We start from the raw sequence: 24,004 nt of genomic DNA, 5'->3' as shown, positions 1-24,004 counted from the left end.
AGATGGCGTACTTATACTGTGTGTAACCTTTTCTACTATCCAAAGAGTAATTATCGTATCACTCAACAGCTTGTTAGAGCATAGAGAACAATATAAGCTTTGCCTCTGGAGGAATTATCAGCAGATACTGTTGGACCTGGGAAGAGGGATCAGTTATAAAGGGGATAGATGAGAAGTATTCCTTTGATTTTTGGTAGATGTCCACTTATAGCTAATGACACAGCTAAACCAATCTGCCTGAGCTGTGACTGTGGAATTTATATATATATAATGACGGGCGCATGCTTTACTTAATTGTAAAAAGCACTTTACTATATTTCAATGCTCATGTACATTATAGTAAGGATCAGCAGGTATACAGTATTGCAAACTCCTTACTCGCCATGCAACTCCGATACCTCCAAATAGAGCCAGCGAATAAGTCCCTGACCACTGAACAGCCATGCCCAAATAGTTTTGTCACAAGCAGACTTCGTGGGGGGATGTGTAAAGATCCAGCATTAATGCTTAATATACTATCAGGGCTAATTAGCACATCAATAGCACTCAACACATATTGAATGATACAAATAAGAAATTATGCTGTGACTACATTTAAAAAAAAAAGCCTATTATTAGGCTGGTATTATTCCACATTCTTGGTGTTTGTGGACTTAGGCCCTCATTCAGAGCCATACGCTCTGAGCAGAACGCACGCTCTGAATGAGGGCCGCCCTCCATAAAAATGGAGCGTCCTCCTGGACGCTCGTATAGCTGTGGGTCACCACCCACAGCCTATACGAGCGTGCAGTTTGATGGCCGCGATGGTCGTGACCATCGCGACCATCGAAACTGCGAGCCGGAGCCTGCGGTTGAGGTTTTCAACCGCAAGCCCCGGAGTGATTTTGGCTCTATCAGAGCCAAAATCACTCCCACTGACATCACTAGTGATGTCAGTGGGCCGGCTTCTGACGGGAGGCGTTCCCGTGGTAACGCCCCCGTCAGGGAGGCACGCCCCCGGCACGCCCACCAAAGGGGGCGTGCTGTCAATCAACATCGACAGCACGCCCCCTTTGATCAGACACAACGAGCGAAGGACTTTCCTTCGCTCGTCGCGTCTGGCGCATGCGCACGACGGAGCTCCCTCCGTCGTGCACATGCTCAGTGCAGAACATCGACCCACTTGCGAGCGGACAGCCGCTCGCGAGTGGGTCTGAATCAGGGCCTTAATTTGAGTGAGCTAAACCAATATAGTAAATACACACACACACACACCAGAGAAATAGGGAGGGTGAACCAGATCAGAGAGGTATTAAATCTGCCTTCCATCGACTAAGACTCCACAAACTCCTCCCCTAACAATCCTATAGTACAGGAGAAAACCGCAACTAACATTTTCAATCTGAAAGACGAAATACACAGAGAAACGCCTCATGGTTTAATCTTCTTCATGTGTATTTCAATTCAAAACCTCCAGTCATACTGAGATGAGTGGAAGGAAGAAAGACTAAAGATGGCTACACATTAGACGATATTTTGGCCCATCTGACGAATCAGTCTGATATATTGTCAATATTGTCCAATGTGTACGCTTTATGTTGGGCCATGTGTGCTCCCGGTTTGGTTGTCAGTCGCATTGTCAGGTCGGCCCTACATGTAGTTCAATCTGACGATGCGACTGACGACCCCATGCAGCAGTATGCGGCAGGGGCCAACATATCGGGCAGTTGGGCACTGGATTGGCTATTGTGTACCGGCCGCATTGCTGGGTACACTTAGCGTTTAATGTGTACCCAGCTTTAGTCTGGCTCTCTTTTGATGAGATAAATAATCCTCTTAACTTTGGATTGTTAATGTTAGAAAGCATTAAAACATGGCTGATCAAGGTTTCTAATACATAGATATGTTTTACATATTAATATAATAAGCAGGATTCAAGTTTTCATTAATGCAAAAAAAAAAAAAAACTGGTTAAAAAAAATTTTTAAACCTGTTTTTTTCTTCTTTCCAACCCTTGTTTTTAATAAGCAATAGTTTTCCAAATTGATATTTAGGACCTGATTCAGTGGCGTATGCAGTGCAACTGTGAATGTAGTTACAATAGAGCATCAATGCCTTGAGAAAGCCTGACTGGTGAAACGGCCGTAGGCTATCTGTAAAGGTGCATACACGCGTAACGATTTTTTGAATGATTTGTCGTTAACTACGTAGTTATCATTCAAAAAAATCGTTACGTTTCTGAGTTATCACGATGAATGAAAATCGTTCGAGCTCGCTCCCGTTTGTAGTTTATCGTCCATTTCAGACTGACCAACATAACAATTTTCATTAAGGGAAGGAATATTTTTCGTTCATCGTTGTAAAAATCGTTCATTACACTTCAAAAAATCATTCACTGTTTCAAGGGAAAATCTGACAGATAATCGTTGGTTACAACATCGTTACGTGTGTATGCACCTTTACCGATTGTTAATGTCATGTGACTAAATTCAATGTTAATATGTTGCTAAATGGATATAAACCCCAGCCATTGATGTCTAAGTTAAAACGATATTTGTGCTATACATAGTTCTGAGACTAATTGCTATTGTTTACGTTTATTGAAAGCCATGCTAAATATATGAGGCCTATGCTCCAGCTACTGATGTATAAAATGATACATGTGCTATACGCAGTGCTGGGAATAATTATAATTGCCTAAAGGTTCAGCTGCATTATTGTATGCATGAATACCCAGAGCTGCAAAGGTTAACATTTTTACCTATAAAATCCTTTTTTATGGTATGTGATTCACACACATGATATAATGGGAACTACTAATATATATCACATGTAGTGGAGACCCATTAATACTAGATGTGTTGACCAACTATATACTAACATAATATACTTGCTGTGTGGGATTAACCCTTATAGCTAAGAGACTCAGAACTACAACATATATTTGTATATACTGCATAGCTAAGAAATATTTACTATAAGCATCGCCTGGCAATACATAAGGATAAGACATTTAAGCATAGGAAGAGAAGACACTGTATCAGTTTGGAATACTGACTATACACAAGATTAGTCACTGCATTGTTTGACACAATTTGCTATTGCCTTCTAGGAGCTGATGAAGGCATTTAGCCTTAAGAAATAATTATTTGTAACATAAATAACAGAATAAACTATAAGAAGTAATGAACCACTGTGTTACTAAACACTGATCATTTTGAAAGAATGACAAATTGACAACGGTTTTGTTTTGCATATTTTATTATACACGTTAATTTTCATCTCTTTTGCACAATTCTATCTTTTTATATTTCACCATCTTAAATTTAATACAGTGAGATATTTAAATGCATACCATTAAATCTACTTACTTTGTATATGTGACAACTGTGAATATATGCTATTCCGCAGCCGACCGGCTGAGATTATAATACGCCACTTGCATAAAAAGATGCACCATCGGTCGAACATCGGTTGCTCAGAATGTCTAGCAGAAGAAAGCCACCGGGGACATTAGACGCAGTCACATTTGACTAGCCACTCCCCGTGTTACCTCACATAAACGCCCACTGATAGTCAACCTCTCCGCGTCCATTTCTCACTGCGTCCCCCAGTGGTAATCATGCACATACCAAAAATATCAGCCAACTGCGCAAACATCGCCAGAGTGTCCACCTCTGAGTTACACAAAAACCACACACAGCAACTTTTCACCTACAGAAAGACTATAGTGTAATCTGGTGACTAGTGCAAGCGCTGTATAACAGGATCTGTGAGCAGATGCAGCACAGTTACGTGCACAAAATATAGCATACAAGTACATGGGCACCTTAACTTGGCAATGATCATACAGTGGGCCCAGACATGTGGCAATAAGGGCCATTATTTTACCTTTTGTTTCTGCTATCTCAAAAACTAAAAGGATTGATTTTTGATTGTGCAAAACAATTACATTGAAGTGCACACTGGATCTAGTTAAAATAATAGAAGTGATGTTTATCTCAGCCTCCGGCCCTACAGTGCGATGACTGCAGCTTCCCCTGGCACTGAATGGGTTGATACGTTTATTTGATGTCGGGGAGAGTCTCACAGAATGATCTAATATCTTACAGCTGGTTAATGGTGGAGTGGAGAGTATTTATCAAACCGTTTGATGTTGTTTCTCACAGGAAGAGAAGGCATTAATTGTGGAACAAATAAACCTGTTTCTATTAATGTGGAAGGTTCTTTCCAGGAAGGACTGAGGGTTGCATGCCACTCCATGTTTACAGTCATCTCCAGTACTACATGTGGTCAGGCACCAGGGTACGCACACTGCTTTTATGTAGCCTGGAATGTCTCAGGTAGAAGCTGCCTTCTCTGTACTCACTTATCACTGTACTGTAGTGTAAAGATTTCTCTCTATACAAAGGAGAAAAGTAATTACCATCTAATTTGTTCAGTATGTTCACTGTGACACCAGCATACATTTGAGACAACTTGTGAACCCTCTAACATGCTGGAAGGGAATAGAATGTACCCACATACTGTAATACTCCTATGTCTGTGCTAATATCATAGGTAATGCATCACATAACCAGTCATTTCCATAGTTGTATTATTCACTATAGCACTGGGGTAATTCAGGAATGCAGGAGAAGTCCCTGAACATCAAATTGACCTAAATATAGAGTATGCTAGCACTTATAATACAGTACACATTCATGTGATATAATATAGAGTATGCTAGCACTACTAATACAGTACACATTCATGTGACATAATATAGAGTATGCTAGCACTTCTAATCCAGTACACATTCATGTGACATAATATAGAGTATGCTAGCACTTCTAATCCAGTACACATTCATGTGATATAATATAGAGTATGCTAGCACTTCTAATACAGTACACATTCATGTGACATAATATAGAGTATGCTAGCACTTCTAATCCAGTACACATTCATGTGACATAATATAGAGTATGCTAGCACTACTAATACAGTACACATTCATGTGATATAATATAGAGTATGCTAGCACTTCTAATCCAGTACACATTCATGTGATATAATATAGAGTATGCTAGCACTACTAATACAGTACACATTCATGTGACATAATATAGAGTATGCTAGCACTTCTAATACAGTACACATTCATGTGATATAATATAGAGTATGCTAGCACTACTAATACAGTACACATTCATGTGACATAATATAGAGTATGCTAGCACTTATAATACAGTACACATTCATGTGATATAATATAGAGTATGCTAGCACTTCTAATACAGTACACATTCATGTGACATAATATAGAGTATGCTAGCACTTCTAATACAGTACACATTCATGTGATATAATATAGAGTATGCTAGCACTTATAATACAGTACACATTCATGTGATATAATATAGAGTATGCTAGCACTACTAATACAGTACACATTCATGTGACATAATATAGAGTATGCTAGCACTACTAATACAGTACACATTCATGTGACATAATATAGAGTATGCTAGCACTTCTAATACAGTACACATTCATGTGATATAATATAGAGTATGCTAGCACTTATAATACAGTACACATTCATGTGATATAATATAGAGTATGCTAGCACTACTAATACAGTACACATTCATGTGACATAATATAGAGTATGCTAGCACTTCTAATACAGTACACATTCATGTGATATAATATAGAGTATGCTAGCACTACTAATACAGTACACATTCATGTGACATAATATAGAGTATGCTAGCACTTATAATACAGTACACATTCATGTGATATAATATAGAGTATGCTAGCACTACTAATACAGTACACATTCATGTGACATAATATAGAGTATGCTAGCACTTCTAATACAGTACACATTCATGTGATATAATATAGAGTATGCTAGCACTTCTAATACAGTACACATTCATGTGATATAATATAGAGTATGCTAGCACTTCTAATACAGTACACATTCATGTGATATAATATAGAGTATGCTAGCACTTCTAATACAGTACACATTCATGTGGTATAATATAGAGTATGCTAGCACTACTAATACAGTACACATTCATGTAACATAATATAGAGTATGCTAGCACTTCTAATACAGTACACATTCATGTGACATAATATAGAGTATGCTAGCACTTCTAATACAGTACACATTCATGTGACATAATATAGAGTATGCTAGCACTTCTAATACAGTACACATTGATGTGACATAATATAGAGTATGCTAGCACTTATCATACAGTACACATTGATGTGACATAATATAGAGTATGCTAGCACTTCTAATACAGTACACATTCATGTGACATAATATAGAGTATGCTAGCACTTATAATACAGTACACATTGATGTGACATAGTATAGAGTATGCTAGCACTTATCATACAGTACACATTGATGTGACATAATATAGAGTATGCTAGCACTTATAATACAGTACACATTGATGTGATATAATATAGAGTATGCTAGCACTTATCATACAGTACACATTCATGTGATATAATATAGTAATGAAGCAGGGGGCATCACAGACCTACACACTGACATGGTAACCAAGCTAGCGTTCCCGCTAGGCTGTTTTAGCGGGGCGCGGCGCCCTGCCCTCTTTCTGGAAGGCAAAAAGCGCCCTGCCCTAACAGCCTGCGGGAACCGTCTTCACCCGCGGGTCGCAGTGTCCAATTAGTTTTGCACCCGCGATACTTTTTCGCATGCCAGACTTTTCGACCTACATCGCGTGTTTTGCATGCAGAAAAGTTTCGGGCGCGCTCCTGCTATTCGCCGTGTTCAATTAGAGAGGAAGCGAAAACGGCACCCGGCGAAACTGTAACAGGAGAAAAGTCCTGTTGAAAATTGAGATTGCAGCCTGACACCCCCTAAAAGATGCACTAACACTGGGGATCACTATAGATGCCCCGATTAGCCCTAATGTGGGTAATTTGGGTACTTAAGTTGTGTCAATTGGTGGCAATTAGCGCATTAACACAAGTGGTGAAGAATAGCATTTAGGAGTATTTTTATGTGAAAATAAATTCTCCCAGCAAATTTGGGGTACATGAAAATGGGTGCTAGCATATTTTTAAAGTTGCTAAAGTGAAAGTTTTAAATGACGTAAAATATCCACCACCCACAAGCACCTGCAATAAAAAAAAACACCTGGCCCATACTTGGGGACCCCCCCCAAGTCAATTTCGCTAGTTTTTAAGTTTGTCCCCCAACTTTGAACTTTTTCGCCCCCAAAATGAAAGTACTTTTTTTAAGGGGGTTATCTAAAGTATTTTGTAAACTTTTTTTTGACACAGTTTACTATTGGGGGACTGTCCCAAGAGTGCTGGGTGGTTTCCGGAAGTTTGCACCCCAAAACCCCAATTCTGCACTTTTTTTCGACACCTATTCATAGGCGAAACTTTTTCGCCTGTTCCATTGCATTGAGATCCGCACCGGCGAAAAGTCTCCGGAATTGAATATGGAGGAAACTTTTCGCATGGCGAAATGATGTCACTTGAGATACTTTTCTACAGAAACTGACTTTTCACACCTAATTGAATACGGCCCTAAGTTAGCATAGCAATAGGTATTAGGGAAGTTAGGGCCCACAAGTTGGACTATTCTAGTCAAAACACCCTGCAACACAGTATTTACTAACTTTTTGGGTAATTTTGTATAGTTTTCATATGCTGCACATCTGGACTGGCTTCCATAAATGCCTCAGATGCCTCCTATCTTTATCCAACCAGCTCCTAAACTCCGTATTATAATATCCACAATGCTTTGATTACAGTAAGCGGCGCTGTCCAGATCTGTGACAGTGCAGAGAACACTCTGTCCCACCGGTCCCCATTTCCTCTAAGGCAGACGATCAGGCAGACGTGCCTGCCTGAGGCAGAACGGACAGCAGCGGTGCTCCGGATAGAACGATGAGCTGAAGACATGAGCTGGGCACTGATGGAAATGCTGCGGATTGAGGCACTAATAGTGAGATGGATGCTACCTTTTCAGCAATGCCTAGAAACAAGGTGTTAATATAATCTCTCCTCTGATATCACTGCTTGATGCAATGTAAACAAATCCTCAGCACGTGGATCAGATGTTCCCTATTAATCACGAGGAAGATCGGTTTCAGGGTCTATTTTTACACTTTCTAATGATTTGTCAAAACTTTGTTGGTTTCATCTCCACATCTGGTGATTCTGTCTTTTCCTCAGATTCACTACATACAACACAAGTGATCAGAAATCAACAACTGACAACATTTAGAATAAACCAGAAACAGACACTTGTCAGTATAAATAACTGATCACAAACAGGCATCTGGGAACATCATCAGAGTCTCCTGTCTGTATCTGGCACTCTCAGCTGGTTCACTTCCGGCTTACACCGGGGCCTCTGTGATCAGTCGGACAGTTCAAAAGTGAACATCTTCTGACCACATTTCCCGACAAGTCCAACAATGAATTATTATGGCGTATCACTGAATCTCCAAGGAGCAGCGCCCGCTGTGATATCAGGCTAACTGCTTACATAAAGCTATCTTGGCCTTGGCTTAAGAAACTTCCTTCTACCTGGCATTTCTCTTACCCATCTATCCCTGCAACAAAATGTCCTATGTGCAACAGCAAGACTGATATTCCTCCCTCACCTCTCTACAAACACTGGCTCCCATGTGCCTCCTATCCAATTCACATTACTCACCCTCACCTACAAATCTCTCAACACTAGTGCTTACTATATCATATGCGTCATCTCAATATATTCTCCTTCGCGATCTTAGCCTCTGACCTGCACTTTGCTTCCTCACTGATAACCATCTGCCTTGCTACAGTACTTCTCCCAGCTGCTATTCCGTTTGTCAACAGCATAGGGATGGACAGCGGAAGTCCACTATCAAATGATGGCTGTGCTTCCACCATCGAAACTTTTGATGCGATGGTAACCATCACATCAAAAGATTTTGATTAAAAAAAACAGTATTTATATGATTTGTGCATACATAATACCCCTGCAGCGCGGGCGGAGGAGGGTGAGAGTGGGGACGGGATCAGGGTCGAGACTGGGGGGGGGGGGCGGGGCATGGTGACACCTTGACAAAGGTCCGTAGTGCCGAAACATATTGGTGAGTGAAGGAGGGCAGTAACCCAGGTGAAGCAAGACATTGATCTTGAAGGATTTCTAGTGCCTATACCCAGGTCGCTGGTAATACTTTTACACATGCTTGGTAGGGTGTGATTGTGAGCACCCCATTCTATCTGGTACCCTGCTTTACCTATTATTTGTTTGTGGCTATGGGCACGATTCTATTCTACGCGATGTGAATAGCGCCGGGAATCAGCTCCCAAAGCTATTCAATACACCGTGCAGCTAACCCCGACTAAGGATTTTTTCTCGCATCCCTCCGGGGATGCCAGCAGAAATCCGACAAAAGTCCCGGCACGAGGCTGTTTTCTGCCCTTCGCGCCTGGAAATCAGCATCGCGCCGGGAAGTTAGGTTGGGGAATGCCCGTTCTCGCTCCTAAAAATCCTGTTTAAGGTGTGAGAACGAGCCTTACCCGACCTAACATCGCGATGGATTGAATAGCTCCGGGCGCTATCTCCCGGCGCTATTTACATCGTGCTTAATTGAATCGAGCCCTAAGATTGTTGATAATTTTTGGATGTTTTAGCTACACTATTATTACACTATACTGCACTATATATACCCTTATCATCGTTTTTTTACATATTTATACTCATACACGGAGAGGATAAGGTGGAAATACCAACATTCTTCTGAGGATTCTGTAATAAACACGATCAAGAAAGAGAAAAGTGGAAAAATAAGAAGAAAGAAAATGTATATGACTATAAAGAGAGAGGATTAAGGAGAGATATATTGGTATCATATTACCCCGGAGGGTGCGCCCAATTGAAAGTACTTTTTCCCTCTATATGACTATTAGTGGTGTGTGACTACTTTATTGGGATTGTGCTGCACTACTGAATTGGAGCTCAAGTTTCTCGATATTTTTATTATTGTATTCAGTTACCACCACTATCAGTTATAATGAAACGACTATTGCAGCATGAAGACACGACCCACCCAACTGATCGCCAAAACAGAGGAGATCGTAACAAGTGCCGGACCCTCCGGCTAAGGACTGTCCCACTGCACAACAGCTAGGTACAATCCGCATATTGGGTGTGCCCCCTCCCTCTATATTTGGGGGTGGGGGCAGCTACGGAGACTGAGGAAAAGTCTACATTAAGTTCACCCTCTGAAGCTTAACATGAAGGCATGCAGCCATTGATTGAATAGCATAGGGCTGAAATTAAGGCCCTGATTCAGAGCCGCTCGCTCTGAATCAGGGCCAGTCTTTTTTTTTTTTTTAGCCACCCACAGCTATAGCGAGTGGCCATGATGATGGTCAAGACCATCGCGACCATCGGGCTTGCGACGAGACCCTTGTGGTAGGGTCTCGTTGCCGCAAGCCCCAGAGAGATTTCGGCTCTAACAGAGCCGGAATCTCTCCACTGACATCAAACCCCAGACAATCAAAGGGCACAATTCAATTGTTTTAGCGCGCCCGATCTCCCGTCTAAAGTGCCGGGGCACTATTCAATTGATGCCAATCTTCGCGTCTATCACGCCTAAAGAGAACGTGTTTAGCCGCGTAAAACGGATACACTCGACCACAGTGCTGGATGCGATCGCAAAAATTGCTGTTTGAGTGCCCAAATGGGTCACTTTTCGAGCATTTTCGGGTGGTGCAAGCTGAAATGCTGGTGCCAGCAGCTGTTTGTGCCTGACAGGAGCAACAATTGAATATCTCCGTCGGGCGCGAGGAGGGGCCAAAACAGCTGAATTGCGCCCATTGAGTTGATTAACTGTGAAGGCACCTACACACTAGACGATATCTTGAGCGATTTGGCCGATTCCAACGCATCGGAACGACAAATCGTTCATATTGTCCAGTGTGTACGCACGATGCGGTCGCGTGCTCCCGCGGGTCGTCCATCACATCCTCAGATCTTTTGTACATGCAGAAGATCTGAGAATATAGCTAGCGATGCCGAATGCTGTATCATACAGATGTGTCCTCATAACCCAAGCCTCAGTACACCATGCTGCGCTAGACATCTGGCGCGAGTGAGATGGGACGATCATAGCAAGCTTTATTGGATTAATGCGTTCAATTGCCTCTTTCCAGAAGGGCTGAACGAACCTCTTGACCTTAATGAAGTGGTATAGGACCTATCACCATAACCTGAGTGACCTCCAGTGCCATGTTACTGTGTAGGTTTGGTTGTGGTGCCCATTGGCACATGTGACACCCATTTTGGTCATTAGTTTCAGTGGCAAACGCAGGATTTCTAGAGGGGGGTTACCAAATGCTTGATTTTAGAGTGAGTGCGGCCACGCCATGAAGAGAACATAATCAGCACTTATCCAGCTATAGTATACATCATACAAAGTATATTGTGTGCCATAATACCAGCATATACAGGACCAGTGATCACAGTGCGCCATTAGATGCGGCAGTAGGACCATCCTGTCTGAGCTAAATGTTTTTATGTCAGATGTGGGCACCTTTCCTGAGCATTGGAGCAAGTCCAGGAGTCTGGAGGAGCAGCAGAAGAACCTAGCACTGCCCTGGACATATATGTACATATTGGTCTCCTTATGCACTGGGTAGTGTATTATTATACAGTATTAATAATTATCCTTATTGATGGTATATAGCAGTGCACCCCTAACAGTGCATGTTTTCCAGATCTCCTAGTTGGTGCACAGGTATATTTATTACTGGCTAGCATGTTAAAAGATCCACAGATGGTGCTAATTATTTAATTTCTGATACTGAGAAGAACATGCAGCACTAGTAACATTTTATTGTGGTCACGGTGTGGGCTGGGGAGGGGGGTTTCTAGGCAATAGGACCCCCCCTGCATTTGCCTATGAGTATCTTATCTTTTTCCATATTGAAAAACTTCTGCTAATGTATATATCTCACAATGTATTTTTATAAATTGTTATGCACTTATTTTAGAAGAACAATAAATATTCCTCAGAGATTTGTTTCTTGGTTTATTACACTTCAGTATCATTGGGGCCGATTCAATTCAGCGCGCTGTTGATAGCGCAAGGAGAGAGCTCCTGGAGCTATTCAATTCAGCGTATTGTTAGGTCATTTAGATAAAATTTTCTCGCACCCTCTGAGGGCCGCAGGACTGTTTTCCGGATTAGCGCTGTGCTCACAGCCTCGCGGCCGGTACTTAATGCCGGTTCCTACAACTAATCAACCTGGTTAACTTGTAAGAACCGGCATTCTCTTACTTAACTTGTAAGTGTCGGACTAAACAGCGCGCTAAATTGAATAGCTCAGAGACCAACTCCCGCTGAATTGAGTTACCCCCATTCTCTGTTATAAGAATACATATGTTGCGTATAAATATGCACTGTTTCTAGTTCTCTAATGTACTGATGGAGAGGAGTCATTTTATTATTTATTTTTTCGCTTGGTGGCTTTTAATAGATGATCATATCATCACAGTAAGTATTAAGGAGTGCTTTAATGCTGGTACTAAACACACACACATATTATGTTCTTAAGTCTCATAATGAAAAATAAATGAGTAATAAGTATTAACTTTGGAAGTCTGCAATAACATGTAAGGGAGGTTATGTATACATCATATCTTACTAAGTTGTAACAACATTAAATGAATAAGTTAACCAACCCTCTCGTAACTCAATTATGATTCTGATTTAAGATCAAATAAAGTAAAAACAATAATAAGAACTTAGGGCCTGATTCAGACCCACTCGCGAGCGGCTGTCCGCTCGCAAGTGGGTCGATGGTCTGCACTGAGCATGCGCACGACGGAGGGAGCTCCGTCGTGCGCATGCGCCAGACACGACGAGCGAAGGACTTTCCTTCGCTCGTTGTGTCCGATCAAAGGGGGCGTGCTGTCAATGTTGATTGACAGCACGCCCCCTTTGGTGGGCGTGCCGGGGGCGTGCCTCCCTGACGGGGGCGTTCCCACGGGAACGCCTCCCGTCAGAAGCCGGCCCACTGACATCACTAGTGATGTCAGTGGGAGTGATTTTGGCTCTGATAGAGCCAAAATCACTCCGGAGCTTGCGGTTGAAAACCTCAACCGCAGGCTCCGGCTCGCAATTTCGATGGTCGCGATGGTCTCGACCATCGCGGCCATCAAAATGCACGCTCGTATAGCCTGTGGGTGGTGACCCACAGCTATACGAGCGTCCAGGAGGACGCTCCATGAAAATGGAGCCCGGCCCTCATGCAGAGCGTGCGCTCTGCTCAGAGCGTACGGCTCTGAATGAGGGCCTTAATCGACTAATGAGTAAAATTGTAAATGCTCCACAATTTACATGTGGTGTTTATTTGCTGCAGCAGTGCTATTTTTTGGTACTTTTTAACTTCATTTAATTATTGAATACACCCCAGCCAATGTGTTCTATGCTCATTTGTGTATATTTCTCAAATTGTCTTGTAACAGTACAAATTCCTAATGAGCTCATCATCACCTGTGCGAGCAGGTGATGATGAGGACCTTTTTGCGTCTTGAACATTTTTACAGTACCAGGTACAGTCACTACAAGAAGGTTCAAGGACAAATACACCCTACTGTACACATTCATATTGTCCGTAAATATCTTAGGACAGATCTTTTGTAAGATTCAATCTATGCCTCAATGCTATTCTCAGCTAGGCTACTCTTCCTTCATTGGTGAAGTAATACAAGTTTTTATTAATTGTATACATTATTTAACGGACCTATTTAGACTATTTCATTAATACTAAAAAAATAGCATCTTATTATTCATATAAATTGATTGCTATCAATTGTTTAAATTATTGTTTTTTTATAGGAGACTGAGACAGGTTTTAATCACAGTTCTTATTGCCCAATGGTGGTAATAGTTCAGTAATACGTCATATTTCCTATTGCCAAATGGTGGTAATGGTTCAGTGGTACATCATAGTTCAAATTGCCCAATGCCGATAATGGGCCAGTGATGCAGCCTCTAGGTGTGGTCAAACTTAGTTTTTCTTAGAGATGAGCAGGTTTGGTTCCCTGAGTACCGAACCCACCCGAACTTAGCAGATACGAGGCAGATCCGAGTCGGCTCCGGTTTTCCTGCCTGACTCGGATCTCAAAACGAGGCAAAACGTCATGATCCCGCTGTCGGATTCTCGCGGGTTTTGGATTCTATAAAGGTCCCGCGATCGCCGTAATTTTTCATTCCGGCTCTGGAGAGGGAAGAGGGAGGGAGCTGTGCTGCTGTTGTGCATAATTGTGATTTGTGAGGTTGTGCTGGGAGCTGTGCTGCGCTGCTGTTGTGCATACTAGGTTGTCCTGTCCATTGGGGCTGGTTGGCAGTTGTTCATAGGGACTGGCTGGCTGCTGATGTCCATTTGGGCTGGCTCGCTGTTGTCCATAGGGGCTGGCTGTTTTGAGGGTGTCCCGTCCATAGGGGCTGGCTGGCTGTTTGGTTGTCCTGTCCATAGGGGCTGGCTGGCTGTAGTTCATGGGGGCTGGCTGGCAGTTGTCCATAGGGTGTCTGGCTGGCTGTTCTACTGTGTTGTCCAGGGGGTGCTCTGTCCATCAGGGGTGCTCTTCTTCACCCTCAGTGTAAAAATAATTAAAAAAATGTGTGTGTGTGCGTGTTAGCCACACCACCAGTGAAAAATAAAAACTTATTTTTGGTGTGTATGTGTTAGCCTGCCACACCACTAGTGAAAAAAAAATAATGTGTGTGTGCGTGTTAGCGACAACACCAGCGAGAAAATAAAAACTATTTTTTGTGTGTGCGTGTTAGCCACACCACCAGTGTGAAAATAAAAACTATTTTTTGTGTGTGTTAGCCGCAACTTAGCTGTGCTATAATTGCTTGGTGACACTGCTGTAAGACCGCAGTGAGTATGGAGGACAGTCACATGACAGACATGACAGGAGAGCAGGATCCACATACCTGTCTTGTAGCTGCCGGCAGCAGTCATGATGATATTGCAAGGCCGTCAACGTCATCTATGAAGGCCGATGTACCAGGGCTTAAGTCAGGCCAAAAAGTCAGGCTAAAAAAGTCAACTTTTACCCTGTTAAAGAAAAAAAAAAATCTAAAGCTAAGTCAGCTTTAAAGAAACAAAAAATAGGCAATATGCCATTCACTATACGAAGTGGCAAGGAAAGGATAAGGCCTTGGCTTTTATTATATATGACTGGTGGTTCTAGTGATGATTTAAGACCCTCTGCTTGTAGGAGAAGCACAGAAAAAATTTAAATTGTTAAGACGAGTAAGACACCAGAACCAACTGTGTGCTCAGGAAAATCACAAATCCCCGTGTAGAGTCCAAGTGTGTCCGCGGTTGCCATGTGTGAGCCTGACTTTTCTAATACTGTACTGGTAGAGGATCCTCCTTCCACCGTTTGTGTGCCCTCTAATAATGTGGGGATGAGCTGCACAAGTCAACATGTTGATTTAGAAATCGAGGATGCTTCTGCAGAATTGCACGAGGAGGATGAGGAGAATATTTACGTAGTTGGTGATAACAAAAATGATGAGGATGTTGATGATGATGAGCATGTTGATGGTGAGGATGTTTGTGTAAAAACTGTAAATCAGGCAACAGTTGTTGCCCATGGTGGGAAAAATCCCATTGTTGCCATGCCTGGGCAAAGGACCAAAAAATCCACTTCTCATGTGTGGAATTATTTCCACCCAAATCCGGACAACCTTTGCCAAGCCATTTGTAAATGTTGCCATGTAACAGTGAGTAGAGTTAAGGACCTTAACCATCTGGGAACCTCCTCCCTGTTACATCACTTGCAGCGCATTCATCAAATTGGAAAGGGTATTTCAAATTCTGAAAGTTTGGGAACAAAAAACCAAACAGTCCAGTGTCACCTAGCTGCTCCCTTCTATCTGGATCCAAGTGCCTGCAATCTCCACCACCAATACCTGCATCATCATCAAGATCCTCAATCGTGATCGGAAGTAGTTCTACATCCAATTTCATAAGCATGACTGACTCTTCTCCTATCCATGATTCCTCAGAAGGATCCTTGAGTGCTACGCTTGTTGCTGCTGCTGGGGGTGGATCTTCATCCCAGAAAGGGACCAGGAAGACTACTACTAGTAGTAATTTAAAAAAAACAATTGACCTTTTAACAGTCCTTTGATAGAGGAAGTAAGTATAACAGCTGTCACTCAGTTTCACAGCGAATCACTGACGCCATGACGGCTGTGCTAGTATTTGATGGTGAAATAATAGAAAATGAGGATGATAGTGTGGAGGAAGTGCAAAAGGAGGATGAGAGGGAAATTTGTGTCCTATCTGACGCTAATGAGGATGTTGTTTGCGTAAATCAGCCACCAGTGACAGCAGTTCTTGCTCATGATAAAAAGAAAGCCAGAAAAGCCACGTCTTGGGTGTGGAATTATTTTAATCTAAATTCTGACAACAGTTGTGAAGGCATCTGTTTCATTTGTAAAGCCAAAGTTAGCAGAGGAAGGGATGTTAACCATCTAGGCACCTCCTCCCTGTTACGTCATTTGCAGCGAGTTCATACAATTTGTTTAACAAAATTATAATAATTTGTAAATTAATAACAAGCAGTCCAGTATCAGCTAACAGCAGTTTGGACCAGCACATGCAATCTCCACCACCAATACCCTCATCATCAACCTCCTCCTTAATAATTGAAATGATTTGTGGGGGCCCATACAAACCAAGGAGTTCAGCCACGAAAGTGTCAGTCATAGGGCCTGATTCTGAGCCGCTCGCTAGCAAGCGGCCACTCGTTGCAGATGATGTTCGCTAATGTACGCATGTGTGTAGTTCGCAGTGCGCGTGTGCAAACTAGTATGAGTAATCAGAATGTGCTCGCTCGCCCTACTGTGACTGCCCAGTTGAATGAGTGACAGGAGAGGCCGTTTGTGGGTGGTAAAAGGGGCAGGGCAGTAGTAACGGGGGAGTGGAGTTGCGGACGCAGGTGTCCCAGAGTGTTTCAACGCCGTTTCTGGGCCGTGCATAATTAACAGGCAGCGTCATAGTACACATCACCTGGTAGATTTTTACAGTGAACTGCTCGCAGTGCTTGCGGTAGGGTACAGTCAACCGCAAGCGCTGCGGTCAGATCCGATGGTTCCCAATGTTCCGATGCTTGTATATACTCCTGGAGATGACGTATGCAAGTGGGCGGCTAAAGACAGGCTGGAGGGCATCTATAAACACAAAGTGATCGCTCGCCAAGACATAGTGCGCGTGCTTATGTCTTGCTGTGCGAGCAGATGCCGTGATGTCACTTAGCTGAATTTCCATAAGCTGGTAGCGAGTGGCCGCATCTAGTGAGCGGTTCTGAATCAGGTCCATAACCGCTAATGTGCTTGGTTTGTTAAACTGTGCATGTCCTTTTTAATATCCCACATAAGAGTGGGTGGGAGGGACAATCCTGTCTGCCACTGCAATGTGGCAATGCTTCATAGATGTCCTGTATTTTTTTTAAACTGCCGTGAGCTGTGAGGTGGTTAAAAATGCATGGTAATGCCTGAAAATGATTGTTATTTCAGGTTAATAATACCGTAGGAACAAAAAACAGGCCCAAATTATGTGGTTTTTATTTATATAATTTTTTGGAAAAAATACAGATCCAAAACAAAAAAACAAAACACCATGGATAAAAGCTACTAAACCAGATCCAAAACACTAGGAGATACAGATCCAAAACCAAAACTCGGGGTCGGCACACAACTCTAGTTTTTCTACCCTGTGCGGGTGGATCCTTCTAGACTTAAACAGAGTACATGGCTCAGCATCGCCACCTAGCGTGATATTGCCACAGGACGCAGAGCTGTTTATTTTTGTTTTCCTATTTTTTTTTTGTTTGGCTATCAATCGATGAACAGCAGCTTGGTTCATTTGATATATTGTACATATAATTAGGTTCTTTCCAGCGCCTTGGACATACTACTGATTAGTCTTGCACTTTATGCCCCTTATTCTTTTGTTTTTCATTGAACACCTTCACTCTTGGTCTCACAGTCAGACTGTCCTCTGTATTCCCATCCACAGCACATCTGAACACCACTACAGACACCTACCAGTATCATTTATAGTTTATACCAACACTGCTACTCACAATATTTCAGAACATAAGAGAGCTAGCGCTGTACCCACTACCAATCATACACAGAATTCCTGAGACCATTACACACTGGCACGCACATATGCTGTTAGCCTTAGGAGCCCTGTACAGGCTGCATGACTGTCATTACTAACTTGTTCCAAAGTCGCTACTTCAAACACTCAAAAACCTAAAGCTGTATTCAGTGGATAAAAACTTAGCGCAGACCACATGACAACCATGGAAGCATGTGACTGAAAACGATCCACATGGCTCATTACTAACTGACTGAATCTGTGCATTTGTTCCCAGTGTGTCTGTGGCCACAGGTTCACTGACCTGGACCAAATTTCACCAGTTTCTAGAGTTCACATGAACAGATACATGGAATAATCAAATGTAAACTACTCTTCATATACAGGGACGCTGAGAGCCGCGCCATGGCCTTGGGCCTAATTGCCAAATGCCAGTAATGGGACATTGATGCCCTTATAGTTCCTATTATCCAATGCAGGTAAAGGGCCAGTGATGCATCATAGATCCTATTACCCAATGCCAGTAATGGGCCAGGAATGAACTCATAGTTCCTAATACTCAATTACAGTATTGGGCCAGTGATGCATCACAGATCCTATTACCCAATGCAGGTAATGGACCAGTGATGCATCATAGATCCTATTACCCAATGCCGGTAATGGGCCAGGAATGAACTCATAGTTCCTAATACTCAATGACAGTATTGGGCCAGTGATGCATCACAGATCCTATTACCCAATGCCGGTATTGGGCCAGTGATGCATCATAGATCCTATTACCCAATGCAGGTAATGGACCAGTGATGCATCACAGTTCCTATTACCCAATGCCGGTAATGGGCCAGTGATGCATCATAGTTCCTATTACCCAATGCCAGTAATGGACCAGTGATGCATCATAGATCCTATTACCCAATGCCGGTAATGGGCCAGGAATGAACTCATAGTTACTACTACTCAATGACAGTATTGGACCAGGGATGCATCATAGTTCCTATTACCCAATGCATGCCAGTAATGGACCAGTGATGCATCATATATGCTATCACCCAATGCAGGTAAAACGCCAGTGATTCACTCATAGGGGTACATTTACTAAAGTGAGAGTTTTTAGAAGTGATGTTGCCCATAGCAACCAATAAGATTCTAGCTATTATCTTCTGATTGGTTGCTATGGGCAACATCTCCACTTCTAAAAACTCTCACTTTAGTAAATATACCCCATACTGAAGTTCCTATTACCCAATGCAGGTAATGGGCCAGTGATGCATCATAGTTCCTATTACCCACTGCAGTAATGGGCCAGTGATGCATCAAAGTTCCTATTACCCAATGCCGGTAATGGGCCAGTGATGCATCATAGTTCCTATTACCCAATGCCAGGAATGGGCCAGTGATGCATCACAGTTCCTATTACCCAATGCCGGTAATGGGCCAGTGATGCATCATAGTTCCTATTACCCAATGCCGGTAATGGGCCAGTGATGATCATAATTCCTATTACCTAATGCCGGTAATGGGCCAGTGATGCATCATAGTTCCTATTACCCAATGCCGGTAATGGGCCAGTGATGCATCACAGTTCCTATTACCCAATGCCGGTAATGGGCCAGTGATGCATCACAGTTCCTATTACCCAATGCCAGGAATGGGCCAGTGATGCATCACAGTTCCTATTACCCAATGCCAGGAATGGGCCAGTGATGCATCATAGTTCCTATTACCCAATGCCAGGAATGGGCCAGTGATGCATCACAGTTCCTATTACCCAATGCCGGTAGTGGGCCAGTGATCCATCATACTTCATATTACCCAATACCAGTAATGGGCCAGTGATGCATCATAGTTCCTATTACCCAATGCCGGTAATGGGCCAGTGATGCATCATAATTCCTATTACCTAATGCCGATAATGGGCCAGTGATGCATCATAGTTCCTATTACCCTATGGCGATAATTGGCCAGTGATGCATCATAGTTCCTATTACCCTATGGCAATAATTGGCCAGTGATGCATCATAGTTCCTATTACCCAACGGCAATAATTGGCAATTGATGCATCATAGTTCCTATTACCCTATGGCAATAATTGGCCAGTGATGCATCATAGTTCCTAATGCCGGTATTGGCCAATGATGCATCATAGTTCATATTACCCGATGGCAATAATTGGCCAGTGATGCATCATAGTTCCTAATGCCGGTATTGGCCAATGATGCATCATAGTTCATATTACCCGATGGCGATAATTGGCCAGTGATGCACTCATAAGGGCAAATTCAATTGCCATCTGACTGAATTGGACAGGTTGATATTGCCGGTAATTTGCCTGTGCTATTCTCCTAATCCAGGGCTTGACAAATTTTTCTAAAATCTTGGAGCCAGAATGAAAGTATATTTTCCCCAAACCAATAAGGACATGTAATTATTGGACTAATTAAGCTAATTGGAAACTTCCAATTAGTCCAATTAGCCTAATTATTCATTAGGGGAGTGTCCAAGGAGTTCTGAATCATCAAGTCCTGAAATTTTTAACTCAAAATAAGGATTTTCCCTGATTGGTATTAATATATGTGAATGTATTAAGATTCACCTTTATCTATTAAAATATAAAGGATGCCAGTGTTAGCCTTCTCACACACTCCCCTATTTCAGCAATATGCAGCCTCCTCCTCTCCCCCATGCCAGCCACGTCACCCACTTCCGTTATTTATGCCAGCCTTAGCCTCCTCTTTCACTCTCCTATTCCAGCAGCCTCCTCCTTTTCCCTCATGCCAGCCTCCTCATCCACTCCCCTTATGCCAGCCTCAGCCTCCTCACCCACTTCTATATTCCAGCAGTATGCAGCCTCCTCTCCCTTCATGCCAGCCTCCACTCCCCTATACCAGCCTCAGCCTCCTCACCCAGTCTCCTCATTCCTACAGCCTCTTCTCCCCTCATGCCAGCCTCCACACCCACTCTCCTATTCCAGTCTCAGCCTCCTCACCACTTCCCTTATTCCTGCAGCATCCTCCACACCCCTGTCAGCCTCCTCACACATTAACCCTCCCCTTATGCCAGTCTCAGCATACTCATTCACTCCCCTGTTCCGGCAGCATCCCTGCTCTCCTCTAATCTGCCATTCAGCCTCCTCACCCACTCCCCGGTTCATGGCAGCCTTTGCCACCCCACCCACTCCCCACAGCAGCCAGGCTCCTCTCCCCAGACTCTGGTCTCCAAATCCTCTCCTTCCTCTGTTGGCTTCTCTCGCCAACTCAATCTGGTCTCCGGTCAGGTGTTGGTGCCTATTTCTCTCAGGCCTGTCAGGTGCAGGGTCCTCCTGGTGATGTGGCTTTCTGGGCGTCTTTACCCGTGGGGGCTGCATGGTTGGGCGTCCGGACCGCGATGCTCCTCATGGTGACCACGGATACCCCCCTTCCTCCTGTCTGTCCCGGTGGCTGCATGCCAGTTGCTGCTGCTGGGCTCCTCTACACTGCACAATGTCATGAGTGTGCAGAGAGCCAATCAAAGATCACCTGCTGTAGGCGGAGCTGGGCTAATCAATCATAGCCGCATATACTGACAGCTGGCAGCCTCCTCCTGGCTGCAGCGGCAATATATAGAAAAAAATATATATTCTATGCTGGGGCTAACCTTCAAGACTGGAGACTAGAGAAAAGTGTTATTGTGCGTGGGAGACAATTCGGCAGAGTGAGTGCAGCCTGAAAACAGTCCCGTAACCATGATAGGGAGCAGGTAATAAGTGAGGATGAGAGATGTGCAGATTTGGGGAGGGCGAGCGGGCAGATATTTTGAGATAAGTGAAGAGATGTATGTTGGGGTAGTTTAGTTAACAGCCATATGTGTTAGTAGAAGTATTTTATATTGAATTCGGTAGAATACAGGTAACCAATAGAGAGACTGACAGGGCTGAGCAGCAGATGATGAACGGTAAGTGAGGATGATCAGCCTCGCCACTGCATTCAAAATAGATTGCGATGGTGGGAGTCTGTTTTGCGGAAGAATAGTACGGAGTCTATTGCAATAATCAATGTGGGAGATAATGAGTGCAATATCTTGTGTAAGATATAGCGGCATAATCTGGATATGTTTTTTTAGATATATGTAGCATGATTTCGAAACAGATTTAATGTGGGGAACAAGGGACAGTTCAGAGTCAATGATGACACCTAGGCAGCGAGCTTGCAGGATAGGGTTGATTGCCGAGTTATCAACAGTGATAGAGATATCAGGTTGATAACTACTATTGGCCGGTAGAAATATTATTAATTCTGTTTTGTAAAGACTGAGGTTTCGAGATGACTTCCAAGATGAAATGGCATTTCCTCCATAGGTGTGGTGTTGCTGATGTCTTTCATCCACGCATAACTCACACATATGGGAAGATGCAGGGAAAGGACATTGAAAATACTACTAGCCTGAAATAGGTATCATCTCAGTAAGAGATAAGAATGCTGTGATAGAGTGTTACAGGCTTCTGGTGACTGACTGCACTGGTGGAAGCGCTGGACACAAGGACATTGGAACTTATAATCAGAGCTTTGCAATCCTAAACTTCTTGAATTTATCTTTATATACAAAAACATACACAAACTGTAATGACACACACACACCTACTGTCTGCTGGAGCCTTCTTCCAACAATGAAATACACATTTTCCTATAAAGTGGAAGATGACAGTGTGCTCTAGTAGTGCTAGTGCTGATTTGCCTGTAAAGGTGAGGAATGTTGGCACATAATAACAAGCTGCTTTTCAAATCACTGATCAATGTCATCAAGATACAGAGTCCCAGAGAGACTAATAGAACAGAGTTACAAAGTGTTAAACCTCCTGTATCCTCCCTAGCTTAGTGGTGGAGCCATCCTGCACTAATCTTCAGGGGTTACCTATCAGTGTGTCTGCAGAAATGATTGTGATGTGTGTGTATGAGTGCCAAGCCTGCTACGCACCTCTGAACCTTCCAGCCACTAGTAATACTGCAGATGGCTCTCAGGGGATTTACTGTTGGGAAAATACAGATAACAGAATAATAGCTTTTTCCTAGTAACAGGAGCTGCTGCCTTATAAACGAAAGCCTTCTAGGAAATCCTCTCCCTGCGCCGTGTGCTCTCTAGCAATATGATTTTGTTTAGGGATGGCATGCCTCAGCCTCATTTCATTTATAAGCTGCTCAAGTAAAACACGGGACATATGTAATTAGAAAGCAGCGTCTAGACTGGATACAAGTAGATGAAAAGATGATATCTTCTCCATCCACTCAATCTTCTGGAATAGAGAGCAGCTGAACTTACTGTATATAGTGTAACAATATCACCAACTGGAAGTGGCATCACGCGGGTCCTACATGTAGTATCCCCTGTATGGGAGGCAACTAGAGCAGGCATGTGTCAAACTGGGAGCCATGCTTGAGTCAATTTTCTGTAATATGTGGCCCATGGCCAGTGTAATACACACTTGCCTACTTTTGAAAAAGCATTTCAGGGAGATTGTGAAAGCAGCACCTATGAGTGCGTGTCACAGTGGGCGTGTACTGATACATCTGAGAGGCGTGTCCTACATGTGATGGGCGTGTACTGATACATCTGAGAGGCGTGTCCTACATGTGATGGGCGTGTACTGATACATCTGAGAGGCGTGTCCTACATGTGATGGGCGTGTACTGATAAATCTGAGAGGCGTGTCCTACATGTGATGGGCGTGTACTGATACATCTGAGAGGCGTGTCCTACATGTGATGGGCGTGTACTGATACATCTGAGAGGCGTGTCCTACATGTGATGGGCGTGTACTGATACATCTGAGAGGCGTGTCCTACATGTGATGGGCGTGTACTGATAC

General features: G+C 43.1%; 1 protein-coding gene across 6 annotated transcripts in view; it reads right to left on the bottom strand.

Moving 5' to 3' along the window:
• Positions 1-24,004, bottom strand: part of LOC148505592 (uncharacterized) — a 465,509-nt gene that overhangs the window by 248,971 nt on the left and 192,534 nt on the right. For 3 of the 6 annotated variants that reach the window (XM_088447974.1, XM_088447976.1, XM_088447975.1), the window contains one exon: positions 14,979-15,102. The exons of the other annotated variants lie outside the window; for them this stretch is intronic. In XM_088447974.1, coding sequence (XP_088304100.1) covers positions 14,979-15,034 — 56 coding nt within the window. In that variant the 5' untranslated portion in view covers positions 15,035-15,102. The remainder of the gene's footprint in view (positions 1-14,978; positions 15,103-24,004) is intronic. 6 annotated transcript variants of the gene reach the window in all.

The sequence above is a fragment of the Taudactylus pleione genome, unplaced genomic scaffold, assembly GCF_031769625.1.
Source record: "Taudactylus pleione unplaced genomic scaffold, aTauple2 ptg000447l, whole genome shotgun sequence".
In the NCBI taxonomy this organism is placed as follows: domain Eukaryota; kingdom Metazoa; phylum Chordata; class Amphibia; order Anura; family Myobatrachidae; genus Taudactylus; species Taudactylus pleione.
The sequence above is the reverse complement of the archived record's forward strand: the minus strand, read 5'-3'. Positions and strand labels throughout refer to the sequence as shown.